Here is a 15,446-nt window from a genome sequence, read left to right on the forward strand (position 1 = left end):
AAGTCTGAGATCAGGGTACCAGTCTGAGATTTGGGTCCTGGTGAGGGCTCTCTTCCTGGCTTGCAGATGGTTCCTTTCTAGCTATGTGCTTACATGGCAGAGAGAGAGAAAGAGAGAGAGAGAGAGAGAGAGATCGCTCTCTGGTGCCTCTTCTAATTAATAAAGGAACTAATCCCATCATGCCCTCCCCAACCTCATCTAAACCTAATTATGTCTCAAGGGCCCCTTCTCCAAATCCCTTTACATTGGGAGTTAGAACTTCAACACATAAATTGTGGAAGGAGGGTTGGGGAGACACAATTAGCAGCAGGTATAAAAAATGCTTAGGGCAAGCGAAAACATGTATTTTGACCAGATTTAAGAGTTCGGGTAAATCTGGTAAATAACATATTTGTTTCCCTCTCCTTCTCCCTGTACCTTTCAAGCATGTATTGATCACCTCTTATGGACTTCTAGGCATTCAGAATCTTCCCACTGAACTTAGAATAAAATCTCAACAGCTTATTGGGCCCAGGAGCCCTCTGGAGACGTCTTTGACCTCTTCCAGCCACTGGCTGCCACCTGCCCACTCACTGGGCTTGGCCACATCCCACACCAGGACCTTGCTGTCAAGGCAATTTACTCAGAGTGTGGTTCTCTTTGCTGCCACTGTTATCCAGATTCTCTCTCTGCCACCCTTACCCCTGCCAGCCAGTCTCTTCTCATTCCTGAGTTCCCTGAACTACCACTGATTATCTGTCTCATATGACCCTCAGCAGCTGCAGGGACCTCCTGGCCTGGCCATAATTAATCATTACCTTTTTATTGGGGTGTTTATGGGCGCTTCCTCTCTCCCCTCCCACTGATCCCTGACCTTGTGGGCAGGGAGTGAGGAGCAGAGAGAGAAGAGACATCTTCAGCAGGTCATTTCAGGCCCCAAATGTTTGGGAGGCCTTGCTCTTAGAGAACCAAAATTATGAAAGTGAAAAATAAGTTAAAATAACTGGTGGCATGCTTATGAAGAAATTCCAGAGACGTGAGCTGAGCATTCACCATATGCTTTTTTCCCTGGGAATTGGTTGGTCTGTGCTAACATAATTAGGTGGAGTTTCCACACATGTGGAGACTTAGAGGAGCCTGGAAGAAAACTGAACTTTGCACATCTACCCAAACTGGATTGTGCCAGGCATGCCTCTCTGAAAGCTGTCCCTTAGACTGAATCTCAAAACCCTGCTTTGTGGAGAAAACCACTGACTTTCATTCTCTTGAGTTGGCATTTTTCTTAGTGGAAATGAAGCTTCATCTAGAACTTCCATGAAAAGTGAGACTTCTTAGGGGGCCCTTGGTGGGAAGTGGGAGTGGATGAAGGGTACAGCTGGACCCATCAGAACCTTCAGTCCCTCTAAGCAGCCCAGGGAAGGTCTGGGGAGAGGGGAAGTTCTCTCCCTGCCCCTCAGGCTGAGGGAGTGACCTGGCAAAATCAAGGATGCCCAACTGCCCTGCCTTCCAGGTGCTTCTTACTGACACCTTTATTTGAGACAGAAGGGGAGGTTGGTATAAAGACGTGGATCTGGATGCTGATAGGCTCAGCTCACACTGTGCATGTGTGGGGAGGGCTGACTACTCTTTATTTATTTATTTATTTTTAATTTTATTAATTTATTTTTTTTGGTGGGACTCTTGCCAGTGGCCAGTGGCCGGGGATCGAACTGGCACTGCAGAGGCTGAGGGCAGCCTCTCAGCCCAGTGCTCAACAGCTGCACCACCAGGGGAGGCCCGGGGCTGACTACTCTTCCCACCCCCACACTTGACTCTTTAAAAATAGGTTAAAAAAGTATTGTGTGGATTCATTGTAAATGAAAGCCTCAAAAGTATTCCAAGTATAAATGCCCCCACTTGTTTTCTTCGGAAAGGTTGAGGAGGAAGAGGGAGGGAGGCAACAAACAGGAGCTGGGGGGTGGGGAGGACCTGGCCAAAGGCTGCTCTTCCTTAAAGTCACAGTGACTCTGGGTGGGGCAGGGGTGGGGGTTGTTTCCTGGCAGTGGGAACTGGATCTTACAGTTTGAATCCTGCTCACAGAAAAGTCATCTGTTCATTAAAGTAACACAAAGCTGTTTAATTGTTGTCTTTGTGGAAAATTACATGACTATCATCAGCTGTTGGTCTGGCAGTGCTTTCTGTTCTGATGTAAATAAATGAGGTAACAGATTTAAAGAAACAGGCTGTATTTACATACTTGTGAAGTAGCCTTTCCAACAATCTGCCCATGTTATTCAAATACACACAAATTAAACTTGTAGTGCTCTAAACTCTGGTTACTCATTAAAGCCTTCAAGGAGGAATGTTAGGTTGGAAGGAAGGGGGGCAGAAATGCACCTCCCTTTCTGGGATGGTAACTAGAATCTACCTTTTTGTGTTGTGCAGTGGTCACTGAAATTTAATGGCCAGCCTTTTTCTGCACCGATTCTGTGCTGAGGGGACTTGTGTATCTACCCCAAATCAAAGTCTGAACATGATGGGGGCAGAGGGCAAAGTGATGACCTTTTAAAATTGGTCAAAAGTTTGCCCTCGTGAACATTTGTTGGAAGACATACTGTCACAACTTTGTTTTCAATGTTTATAAATTACAATTCCTAAATCATTGGATCTTTGCAGTTTAGTTCACTTTTTTTGGAGGTAAGTTTTTAGGTGGGAAGTTCACAAACTTCTATTCAGGATTTTAGAAAGATTTTATCTATCAAAGCAGGATGCCACAGAGTTTAAACAGAAATCAGAAACTTTAAACAAGTTAATGCTTTAAAATGGTTGTAGAAGGATATAGAACCAGCAATTTAGCTGAAAGTGCATTATAAATTATACAAAGATTGGGAAGAATGAAAGTTACCTGTTTTTAGTTCTTGAAATACCATAAAGCACAAGTATTACCTTATTTCCAGAGTGTTAGATTTTATAAGCTACCACTTGTTTATGTAGGTGAGATGGTACATAAACTGAAGGAAACAAAAATAAATAAAATTTCTGAGTTACAGTGACTATTCTAGCAGTGACTATTTTGGGTAGGAATCAATAGTCTAAATTATGATTTTTGTCTTGCAGAAAATCCAGTGAAAGAACTCTATTAAACTCAAAATTCAAGAAAATTCTGATGTAAATATTTTAGGAATATTTTTCCTCTCAAAATATTCCTAAATATAACTTGGCTAGATTAAATAATAGTAAGAACATGAGTAGTAACTATTAGTCTGTTTGGGAAGACAGTTTTGTGAGGGGCATTCTTGATAAAGGTAGACACTGGGGAAATCCTTTTACTTTATCTGCCAATATTTATGAATTTCTTTCCAGAAGAGATTGATTGGCTAGCTTAATAGCTCTTCCTTAAACTCTGGTTTGTATCAAAAGTATGACTAAATCACCCATCTTCCTGAGACTCTTAATCTCAGTGCTGTGGATTTGAGCCCCACACTGGATACCAAGCTGTTACAGGACAGCTCCTGGGGGAGGTGGGGTGACCTGGGTATGAGTTCTTACCCATGTGGTTAAGAACTCAGGACAGGACCCAAAAGCAGGCACACAGAGAAAAAATTTCCAAAACATTTATTTACAAAGGGAATGAGAAGAGGGAGGAGAGGGATTGGAGGGGGAGAGAGTAGATTCATTGTGACATGTTTTACCAGCAATGGCACCTGAACTGAGACCCCAGGGTGAAGCTGAAAGTCAGAAGAGCAGGACAGGAGGGAGCCCACATGTGTTCAGTTACATACCAAGCATGGCTGCTTAACTCCACCCCTAGTTCTCAGTGACCACCCACCCCCCCCCCCCATTCAGGTGGCCAGATTCATGGCATCCTGTGAATTGGAGTCCTCAGTGCCTGTGACCTTTACAGGGTGGAGTTAGGGGGGAAGTCCATAACAACTTGAGGGGTGGAGTTCATTCGGGACATCCTTCACAGGTTTAGAGTTTGCTCCTTACTTTTCCTCCAACAATTTGACTAAGTTCTGTGTATAAAAGTAGATCCATAAAACTATTCCTGACAAGGGCTCAAAGCAATTAATTTGGATATGCATAGCAAGAAAAGGACAAAAAATGGAATAAATATTAATAGTGTGGCTTTAGGTATAGAGGGAGGCTATCGACATGCATTTAATAAGTATTGCAACTAAGATTTATATAGAATGACTCAGAAATTTTGAGCACTTCAACTGATCGAAGAGCTAGTGGTATAGAAAAGTTTTATATATATAGATATATATTTATTTCAAGTTAAATATAACTTCTGTCCCCCTAATTCATATCTAATGTTCAATATCCCCTTACTCCTTAATATCTCTAGTTCTAAAATTTGTATATAACTTGTATGCAACAGGTATATAAAGGTATACATTTTTATATACATATTTTTTTTCCATAAAATTTGCAGGAATGCATTCATGAATATTTGATAAGCTTAGAATCTTTTTAAATGTTTATATTGTCTTTTGAAATATATGTCTTTCTAAAATTATAAATAAATTCCAGGTGGCTTCCAATGGAGGCCATCAACCCAGCCCCTCCTCTGTGTGCCACTTCTTCCTGGATTCACAGAGTCTAGGATCCAACAGCACCAAACATGCCATTGGCAAGGGCGGCGGGGCATCCTGCTCCTCTGCTTCTGTGCCTTTTGACTTATTGGAACTGACTCTGGTGATGGTCTCCCTTCCTTGTGTCTCTGAATCTGTTGTACCATCCATCAAGGTTTCACCTCTAGCGACACTTGCTGGGATCACCCTGGGCCACAGATATCCCCCTGCATCTGTCCCCTGTGGTGCTTGTCATCTTTGCTGCTCCATTGACAGTTATTATCCAGATAGCTACATCAGAGCCTTAGAGATCCCAGCATGTATGTATCCCACACATGCCCCTGAATCTCTACGACAGACCTGAGTGCAGTACTCCCATTTTCTAGAGCAGGAAAGCTAGTCTAGAAAGACCCCCAAAGCATTCACAGGTCATATAGCTGGTATGTGGCTGTCACTCTTCTATATCCAAGGGGACCTTCTTCCCTGTTCCCTGACAGATCAGTGCCTGCTTCCAGAGTTGGTTTTTAGCATATATCTGTAGTTGTAAGTATCTTCCACCAGAGACTGGACAGTTAAAAACTCCTGAGGCTAGGAACTAAGAAATTTGTAAATATTTCTCCCTGCAACACTTGACAACATTTGCCCAAATAATTAAATATGAATTTCATTGGCTTAAAGATACTGAGTTATTTGTTGATTTATATGTGTGTACACACATATATGCATGTATGCATGCATGCATATAGGTGTGGTTATAAATGTATGTGTATATGTGTGACACACATATACAGTTTTAGGCTTTATGGTACCTACTCAATTATGTCTTCTCACTAATCTCACATATAAGCAATGAAATTAACATGATTATCAGATTCTCCTCTCTGAGTCATGATGCCACCAGCAAAACTGCAGAACTCAATCTCCAAGTCTCTCTCTTCCCTGGAACAAAAATGTTTCTTTATCCTTGTGCTTCTTACCTCACCCTAGTGACACAGCAGTCTCACTCTATTATTCTCTTTAATCCAGCCTCCCTTCACTCTCCTTAGAAAGAAATGCATGGTCCCTGGGGATAAGATCATAGGACAATTTAGGTGACAGCACCTGGGTCTGAACTTGAAATCATTTTTATTGTAAAGCACTCCATCCTGTCTACAGAGACAATCTCATGAAAAGACAAGAGGCAGAAATAATCTTTATGGATCTAACTGGTATTGAAAGCGTCTCTCTTGCTAAGGCAGGTTATTTTCTGCCCTGAAGAGTATGAAGTGACTCTGGCCCCTCTGAGAGTTTCAGTTCTGGAGGCCTGGCATCAGCTCCTACGTACCCAGGCTCTTGTGTACATAGAATCTTGAGTGTATGCTTTGATGTACTCCAATTTTCCTGGAGGACCCAGAAAATAGTATTATTAAGACTCCATTTTATACCAATATCTTCCCCATTTCTAGAAGTTTAGGGGTCACATCTGCTTCATGTATGCATATTCAGAGACCTGCGAGATACTGCTGTTAACTCATATTCCAGATGTGGAAACTGAGGTACAGAGGTGTTAGAAACCTGTTCTAGGGAGCCCAGCTTTATAAAAGGTGATAGGAGCCAGAATTTTAAACTTGAGCAGCCTGGCTCCTATCACCACAATCCTTATAGCTCCATTTTGCTCTAAAAGTTGCTAATCACCTAGGAAGATAAACTGGGCAACAAAAGGGGGTGATCAGCATGCATGCAACAAGCTAACAGTGGAATCCAAGCTTAGTCCCCTCCACCTTCCTGTGGTGTAGCTTTCATTCGCATTCCTTTGATGAGAGCAGTCCCTAAACTTTCTGTAGCTTAGCATGAAATTCAAAAGCTTGGGGCCTCCCTGGTGGCACAGCCTTTGAATACTGGGTTGCGAAGCTGCCCCCGGCCTCTGAGGCGCCAGTTCGATCCCCGGCTGCTCCCCGCCCACCAGAGGAGGGTCCCACATGGCACGCAGACCTCTCCTGCCGCCCACTGCTCCCCTCAGCAGTGTACTTCAGTCCTTCTGCCTGCTCTGCTCCCTGCTCTGGCTCTGGTGAATTCTCTCACCCTCCCGCGCTTCTGACTGTACCCAGTGCATGTACAAACAAACAAATAAATAAATAAATAATACATGCCTCTAAAAAAAAAAAAAGGCATTTAAAAAAAAAAAAGAAATTCAAAAGCTTGCGTGCAAAGCGCTGTCCACCTTTAGAATATGGAAATCTCTCAGTTGTAGACTCCACATTTGGGTGTGGTTTCTTTAATTTGCTATCCAGAGCGCTGCTCTGAAGCATGTTACAGAGGGCGCTCATGTTTGTAGTACAGCAATAACAAACTCCAGCAAGAGTCAAAAGGCACCCACAAAAAGAAGTTTCCCACTAAAACTAGACTCCATTGCTCTAGTGGGACCATGACCTGACTAACATCCTGTTGGAAGGCACTGATGAGCTGCTTTCTTTATCTTTTTTTCTTTTGAGGTGCTGGGTATTCTATATTGATGCCATTTAACATCATCATGCTGGCATCGAGACCCGACAGTGTGGTCTTGGGATCCCTGAGCTCACTTGGGGATCTCTTGTACTATAGTGTGCGTGGGTCAACTGGAGGTGAAGATCCTGATGGGCATGATATTGGGGTAGCAAGACCTTATTTCTATACAGGTATATGTCAGAATGGTCACTTAGTCTCTGGTGGCACTGTTCTAGGGGTAGGTAACATTAGTCCCATTTTCCAGATCTGTCAGCAAAGGCTTCCCCAAGGGAATGTGGTTTGCACCAGGGCTTACACTCTTGTGATGACCGTCACAGCTGGCTCTGTCTGCCTCCACCGGCTCTAACCATCAGGCTGCACTGCCCCCAGGTCAGTTGTTTGCTAATAATCATTCTGCCATGTTTCTATATAGAGATACAAAAGATTCCAGACTCCTTGTGAGGTGACCATCCCCTCTGGCCGTTAGTGGTAGATGATGGGTAGGGTGGGGGCGAAGAGGGGGAAGAGCAAATCCTATGCCTCCTCCCCTCTTTCCCTTCTCCCCTCCTCAGCTTCCAGTTCCAACTTGAAAAAAAATCCCTCTGCAGACATTGCTCCTTAAAGAAGCTCCTCTGCTTTAAGCCCCAGCCATCCGAGAGAGGCTTTGTATACCCAGGCCTGCGTGGATCAGCAGGCTGGCGAGTGAGCAGGGCACCCTGTCTCTCCTGTTCCCTGAGAGTGTTCTTGTCTGCCTAATGTGTTTGAATTTTATGTCCTTTTCTACCCGCTCTGTCTCCGGATACTCAGCAAGCACAGTTCCCACATGGCTCACACACACCATAGATACAGAATTTTACATGTGAGCACCCCCTGCGATTCAGAGCATTCTGTGTCTGTGTCTCCAGCTCCCTCCCCCATTGGGTTTTTGCCCCCATTAGGCAAATGGAAGGCCCATGCCACCTGTCAGCATTACATCATTGGCTCTCCAGAACACAGTCCCACCAAAGGCCTTAAACAAAGTAGTTCTTCTTGTATTGTTTGCACTCAAAGAGCTGATATCATGCCAACTGATGTCATTGTATGTCTTTGTGTAACTGCTATGGCAACTGGGCAGGTGGGGAGCCTCCAGCTGATGTCATTGGAAAGGAGGTGTAGAGACAGAATTTTAAAAAGCTGTATGCTGCTTTTTTCTGTGTGGGGGGTTTTCTGGCATGCATGTTTTTAACTAGCTGCTTTTAAGACAAATTACAGCTTGAGTACCCTAAATAAGAACAGAGAGAAGTTCCCTCCCTAACCCCCCCACTTCTTTTGAGTTTATTTTGTTGTTCTTTCCTCTCCTCTCGTCTTATATGGAAAAGTGTAACACTGCCTTTTTCTTAAGAAAAAAATAAGTGAATTTGGTTCCCATCACAGGATCAGTGTGGCTCTGTTTACTTGGTTTTTATGGGGGCAAAGCTGAGCAGATTTTAAAATAACTCTTTCGCATCTCTTTTGTGGTGCTTGGCACAACTGTGGGCAATTTAAAAAACATTTTTTTAAAAAGTTCTGCTAGTTTTCCATTTCTTTTGTCTCCATTCAAAATGACTTCTCTGGGTCCCAACTGTGTTACTACAATTTCAGAGCAGAACAAACAGATATGTATGTAAAGGCAGCACTGAAATCTTGAAACCCATTAAAAGGATTGGGCAGGCTTGTTTTTCTTTGCAAAAAGCAAAGATAGGTTTTGATGCTTAGTGAGCGGTGATAATAATATGACCCCTTTGAATATTCTTTGGGTCACTGGTAGGACTTAATGAAAACTTAGCTTCCCTGGTTTTTAGGGGACTAGCTGTGACCCTCCCTGGGACTAGGTGTTGGTTATGGTCTAGAGATTCCTACTGTGGAGGCTCTAGAAGAGACTTGAATTGGAGAAGGACATATAGTAGCTTCAGAAACTAGTGGAAAGAACAGATCGACTTCCTGTCCTTATTTCAACATAGCCATATCCTGTTCACACTGAGTGCTTCCTGCCTTCCCTCCTGAAGCCACCAAGATGGACGCCAAGCATCTGTCTTCCGGGAAAATGTTGGGTCCTGGTGGCTTTCAGTATGTAGGAGATTTCCACTGTCCCTCTCTTTTCAAAGGGAAGGCCAGAGTGGACCTAGTCATTTGATTAGAATTGTCACTGCTTTGGTGGTGATGTCAGCTCGGATTTCATAGCCCTTCAAGTGTGTTGTCTACAGTGACCCTCATCATAGCCATGTGGGCTTAGCCATGTGGGCGATGCAGCGAACAAATGTTGAAGGAAAGCAGTTAAGCAGTAAACTAGGATCCGTGCATTTCCTAACTTTTTTGTTTGATCATTTAGGATTTGATCACGTGTGGGGTGAATGCTTTGAAATTGGCTTTCTCCATTCAATAGCAAACAAGATCATGTTCTTTGTTTTCATAACTTTTAATGGTACATCATCATAGTCCATCAGATGGGTATAATAACTGGACCTGTTTAAAAATATGTGTTTGTTTTTTACTTGGTCTTTTCTATAAAATAGATAATGCTATAGTGATTATTTGTCTAGCTGAATGTCTTTGATTAGATGATTTCCTTACGATAGCTCCCCCATGTGACTATTCACCTGTTGAGAGTAGGAGTTTTGCATTTTAAAATCAGGAAACTGGTACCCTTTTAAGGTTTTTATGCTAGATCCATAATTCTTAGGAGGCACAGCAAAGCCTTGAACATGAAGATGTGTATTTGTGGGTCTGTTTGGGTTTATATCCACGCAATTCTCAAAAAGGAGAGTTTGGGGAACTGAGATCCTCCCAGGTTTTATTCTATTAGGGGTGGTGATTGTCAGGACCTTCTGTGGAAAATATCACAAAAGAGGTCATAAGGATGGCTCCCTCTCTGGAGTTTTGTCTTTTCCAAGCATTTCTCTGCTGCTTCAACCTGTGGACATTCAGATAAGTACTATTAATAAAAACAGCTAGTCTGCTAAGAGGTAGATGCCTTTATCCTCCTTTAATAGGTGGGGAGACTGAGCAATGACTGTGGCCCAGCTACAGAGCAGGAAGCAGAGGATTGGGGTGATAGCCCAGGTGATCTTTTTTCCTGGGCCCCTACTCAGAACCACTCTTCTGTCTTGGGAGCCCACTTGTCATTCTGGATGCAGCGAATCAGTGAGGGAGCAAGACAAATCTCTGCAGGGGGAGATGCTGGCAGAAGTTTCCCATTGGAGAAGGCCATCCAGGCCTCCCCTGACTCTCCAAGTGCAAGGTTCTATATAGGCCACTGAGCATAGGGTTCTTTGAGGCAGATAAAATTTGCTGCTGATGAAATTGCCTGATAGGGCGTGGCACTATTTCCTGGGACCCTGCCCCAGTTTGTGTAAAGAGTGTATTTCCAAAGGGCACATGGAGCTCTCCCCTCCCAAGCCTGTCCTGAGCCACAATGGACTTGCTTTTTTGTTTTGATTTTAAATACCTATCAAATGTACATAGGTGACCTTGCACACTTGTTGCCGGGGTTGGGGGGGGGGGGAAGGAAAGTAGCTTTTGCTGCCAGGGATAGTCATTATCGCTTGCTGTGTTTTCATTCCAGGTGGACTTAGCAGTTTTAAGCAGAACCATGAAAACCTCTGTGACAACTCCCTCCAGCTGCAGGAGTGCAGGGAGGTGGGGGGCGCATCTGCGGCCTCGAGCCTGCTACCTCAGTCCATCCCTACCACGCCCGACATCGAGAATGCAGAGCTTACCCCCATCTTGCCCTTCCTGTTCCTCGGCAATGAGCAGGACGCTCAGGACATGGACACCATGCAGCGACTGAACATCAGCTACATCATCAACGTCACCACTCACCTGCCCCTGTACCACTACGAGAAAGGCCTGTTCATCTACAAGCGGCTGCCCGCCACCGACAGCAACAAGCAGAACTTGCGGCAGTACTTTGAGGAGGCCTTCGAGTTCATTGGTAATTATCTCCCAGGGTGACTCTCCTGCCTTCCTTTCCCTTCCAGCATTTGCTTAAATATAAGACCGAGGCTTATTCCAGCATTGCGTAAAAGCTGTTCTGAGGTGTTTTTGGTTTCAGCCACTGGGTGCAGGTAGTTTCCATGTCAAGGCCATGGACTCCATTTGGGATAGACAGGAAAGTGCAGGGATTACATTTGCTTGGGGTCTGTTCAATGAGAAATCCTCATCCCTGGAGTTCTCAAGGAAAAGTGGTAGAGGTTCCCATCCATATGCCTTATAACTGAAGTTCAGAATAATTGATGGAGAGTAAGAGGCTGGAAGGCAGATGGGGTTATCTGGTCTACTAGAGCTACTCCTTGCCTGGAAGGAAATAAATGTAGTGACTATAATACCACCTCCAAACTTCCCCACACCTCCCTCAAGCCTGTTCCTCTAGCATAGGAGGTGATTTCATTTCCTTATTTTGACTTAAATGAATTTGAAGTTGGTATCTCCCTTCACACAAGTCTGAGGCAGGGGTAGCATTTGCTGTGGAGGTGCTTCTGGAGAACCTTTTTCAGTAAAGGTAATGCTGTCTTGAACTCTATAATTGCCACATCAGTTTTGGGGAGAGAGAAGAGTGGAGGCACTTAATCATTTCCTTCTACATTTTTCTCTCTATTCTAATGCTTTGGTAGCAATAGGGTGAGTGTGTGTGCGAATGACAGGAGCTACTAGGTTTCCTTAATCAGTGTGCACCACACTCACTCAATAGGAAAAGTCAAGGTCTGCAGCCCAAGTTGTTCCCAAGGAGGAAAATCATAGCAATGACCAATTTTCATCTTCAGAAGGAAGTGACAGCCAGCCTAACATAATCCCAACTTTCACTTTTACTGCTCAATAGCCTTGAACTAGTGTAAGGTTCAAATAATCATTTGGGAAACCTGACACCCAGAAGATACTTAACAGGTTTTTTCAAGTGACTCCAACCTTTATTACCACAGACTGGTGACCTAGTACTTTTCCTAAATATTATAACAGGTGGTTCCTGGCCTCTGTCCCAGGAAGAATATACTCATTTGTGTTTAGTGTTCCTTTGTCAAGGAAAAAAGAAAGCCTTGAGTTTAATAGTCATTGGGTCTGGTGGATTTGCTGTAAAATTGGTAGCACTGGTCACTCTGCCCAGCTGCTTTGCTTCATGATTGTATCTTTAATGCAGGATCATGGAATATTCCATTTAGAAGGAAATGGCCTCTCAAAGTGGCTACTGAATTCAGCAAAGTAAAGTGACTCCTCCAAGGTCAGAGGAATTTTCATGTCAGAGAAGGTAGCAAAACTCAGGACCCTTGACTTACAGGCGAGAGGTCTTTCTATAATTCTCCAGGACAGTGTTTACTCTACTCTATTCATTCCTGACCGCAAACTTGTGTGAATAGCCCCTGAACATTTTCCAGAGTATTACTCCCATCATTCAGATAGAGGAATGGAGGATCTGGGACATCACAGGACTCACACAAGATCACTCATCTAGTGTGTAATGGAACCAACGGCCAAGCATAGCTCTTGGAAGCTCATTCTCTTAACCACTGCACCTCCCAGTGTTGATGAGGAGGTTGATAAATAATGTGTGCTGAACAGAAGACAATGTTCAGGGACTCTGGGAATGACATCCATCTAGGGAATAAGCCAACTGGCATAATCAAACTGGAAGCCCCGCCTCTGCTTAGTTTATATTGGAATCTTAGCATTTTCCCCAAAGCAAGACTATACAATTTCAGTCTATCCAATGGTATAAGAATGAAAATAAGCCTGTGCTATGCATTCAGATGCATAGTTGGGAACAACTAGAACATTATAAACACTATTTCTTAAAATGCTATAGATTTTTAAGATGAAATTTTTTACACAGTGGCCCACTGGTGGGTAGCTAGTAGAAATAGTTTAATTTAAATCACTGCTCACCTTATTCTCGCTACTTTCCAACTTTTGGTCTATTGGTATTCCCTCAGGCTTGCTTTCTTCAGGATGGCTTTAATCTAGAAGTCTCTTTAAGAATCCATTCAGACACAGCCCATGAGTTAGTCTTTAATAAGACTAGCTTTCCTGAGTCTTTAATAAATGGAAACACACAATGTTGCCTCCTTCAATTTTGGAATCTCAGCCATTGCTGGAATTTTTTCATCATTGGCATCACTGTCTACAGAGGATTGAAGCTGAGGGGATTGTCCTAGCTGTGGTGAGGCTTTAGCTAACTTTGCCAAAGTAGGCTTTTCTGATGAGAAGTTGAACCCAGTAACTTCCTAGTTGGGTTTCGTTCCTTTAACCTCAGAGCAGGGTCTTGTAAGACTGAAACTCTTATCCATGTAATACCAGTTCCTGTACAGAGTGATTCTACAGTATAAAGAAGGAAATTTCTACCCCCTCTATCACAGGTGGAACAGACAGTGTTAACAACATTAGCTTCAGTAAGCCACACAAGCTGGCCCATCCTTAATTAGAAAGGTCTATTTAATCAGTAGCTTGCTTGGCATGTAAATCAATGGCGTTGTAGATCTAACTTCAGTGGCTGCTGTCCCTTCTGTTGGAATCATTCCTTCACCCTGTAAATGTAGAAAAGTAGTTTCTTATTCCTACTTACTTTTTTTTTAACCAGTTCTCAAATTACTTTGTAAATTATGTAGCTGATTCTTTCTCTATACAATATGGTGTTGCCAGGTCTAGACAACAATTAATGTCTCTCTTCTTACATCAAATTCTTCCTCCCTCACCTCTTGCCCTTTCTCCCTTTTTTCCAGAGGAAGCTCATCAGTGTGGGAAGGGGCTTCTCATCCACTGTCAGGCTGGGGTGTCCCGCTCGGCCACCATCGTCATCGCCTACTTAATGAAGCACACAAGAATGACCATGACTGATGCTTACAAATTTGTCAAAGGCAAACGACCAATTATTTCCCCAAACCTTAACTTCATGGGGCAGTTGCTGGAGTTTGAGGAAGACCTAAACAATGGGGTGACCCCGCGAATCCTTACACCAAAGCTGATGGGCGTGGAGACAGTCGTGTGATGGCTGGGGATGGAAAGGATACCATTCTCCCTTAGGAGACAGACAGGAAGGAGGATGGATTCTTTCTTTTCTTTTCTTTTTTCTTTTTTATTTTAGATGGACAAAGTTTGTGAATGGAAACAAATTTGTTCAAAAACTTTATTTTTAACACGTGTGTGAAGAATTTAACTTTTGATGCCATTGAGATTTACTTCCCATGAACTGATAAAGCAGGGAGGCAAAAGAAGTAATTTTTTTAAGCCAACAATAAAAATATAATAAAATTTGTTTCTTCCCCTTTTCCTTTTAAGCTATTTGTAGAGTTTATGATTGAATAGTCTGTGCAGGCTCATAGACCGAAGATACTCCACTTTAAACCCCTTCAAGAGAACCAGAAGAAAGTAGGAAATGATATTGGATATTGGATCTTGAAGTGGTGGGGGCTGCCACAGTACCCACATAGAAAGCAGAAACCCAACACAAGCCAGCCCTGTGTGTTTGCTGGGGCAAGGGGAATATCAGGGCAGAATAAGTGGTCTAAGAACCCTTCACATTCTTTAAGGAGACAAAGGAAACTGTTGATTTTGTGTGTTTCGTTCTCTGAATGACTCCCCTCCCCTCTGGGTTTAAGAGATTTTTTTGAAGTAGCAAGGAACTGACCATCCTACCCTCTGCCTTCACTGGCTTCTTGTGCAATAATATGCTGTTTTGAGTGTGCAAACAAGTTAGCGCTGGCAGCCGAATAATAGACAAATAGATGGCCAGCTTGGAGGGAGAAAGGAATTCAACAAAACCAATTGCTTTCCTTCCCACCTTTTTCCTTTAATTTTTTTTTTTTGATTTGATTCTGGTTACAGTGCCATAAACCTTGTTACATATGTATATCAGAATGTAAAAAAAAAAAAGACAAAAATTTATTTAAAAATATTTTTCGCAAAAAATCTTGGCGTGTTTCTGTTGATTGTGTAAAAATTTATTTTCATTATATAAATGAAACTCATTTTGGGATGTGTCTTTTTTTCCTCCTCTTTTTCTCAGATCAGATTCAAGCATCTCTTACCTCGGGTCGCTTGTATATATTACACAGTTGGAAAAAAACACATGCTTGTATGTGGGGGGAAAAGATGTGGAAGGGAAATGTCCTCTGTGCTCATATGAAGCAGAGAGAATTCACAGGGAAGCAAAAGAGTTCCAGGATGATCTTCCCTGCCATCACCCCCTCTAATGTCAACCCCCACCATCCTTTCCCATAAATGTAAGTTGGGGAGCCTAGGTAAAGTCACCATAGGGGATGAGGGATTTGTTTCCACAGTAGTCTTTGAGCCTTGCTGATCAAATCTTAACCAGATTCGTTGAATTCTGTCATCTCCCTATGAGTGGCTATTTGATAAGTGTGATAATCTGCCACGTAGGGGCTTGATGTGTCCCTTTCCTCTCCATTGTCACTTGTTCATCTGACATCGTTGGTAACATAAGCC

General features: G+C 43.0%; 1 protein-coding gene across 1 annotated transcript in view; it reads left to right on the forward strand.

Annotated features, from left to right (window-relative positions):
* DUSP10 (dual specificity phosphatase 10) overlaps nucleotides 1–14,966 on the forward strand; it is a 35,553-nt gene extending 20,587 nt beyond the window's left edge. Inside the window, exons 3-4 of the mRNA XM_037496316.2 lie at nucleotides 10,579–10,947; nucleotides 13,724–14,966. Coding sequence (XP_037352213.1) covers nucleotides 10,579–10,947; nucleotides 13,724–13,989 — 635 coding nt within the window. The 3' untranslated portion in view covers nucleotides 13,990–14,966. The remainder of the gene's footprint in view (nucleotides 1–10,578; nucleotides 10,948–13,723) is intronic.
* The last annotated feature ends 480 nt before the right edge of the window (nucleotides 14,967–15,446 follow it).

This window comes from Talpa occidentalis, unplaced genomic scaffold (assembly GCF_014898055.3).
Source record: "Talpa occidentalis isolate TD23 unplaced genomic scaffold, MPIMG_talOcc4v2.1 talOcc4.8, whole genome shotgun sequence".
In the NCBI taxonomy this organism is placed as follows: Eukaryota; Metazoa; Chordata; class Mammalia; order Eulipotyphla; family Talpidae; genus Talpa; species Talpa occidentalis.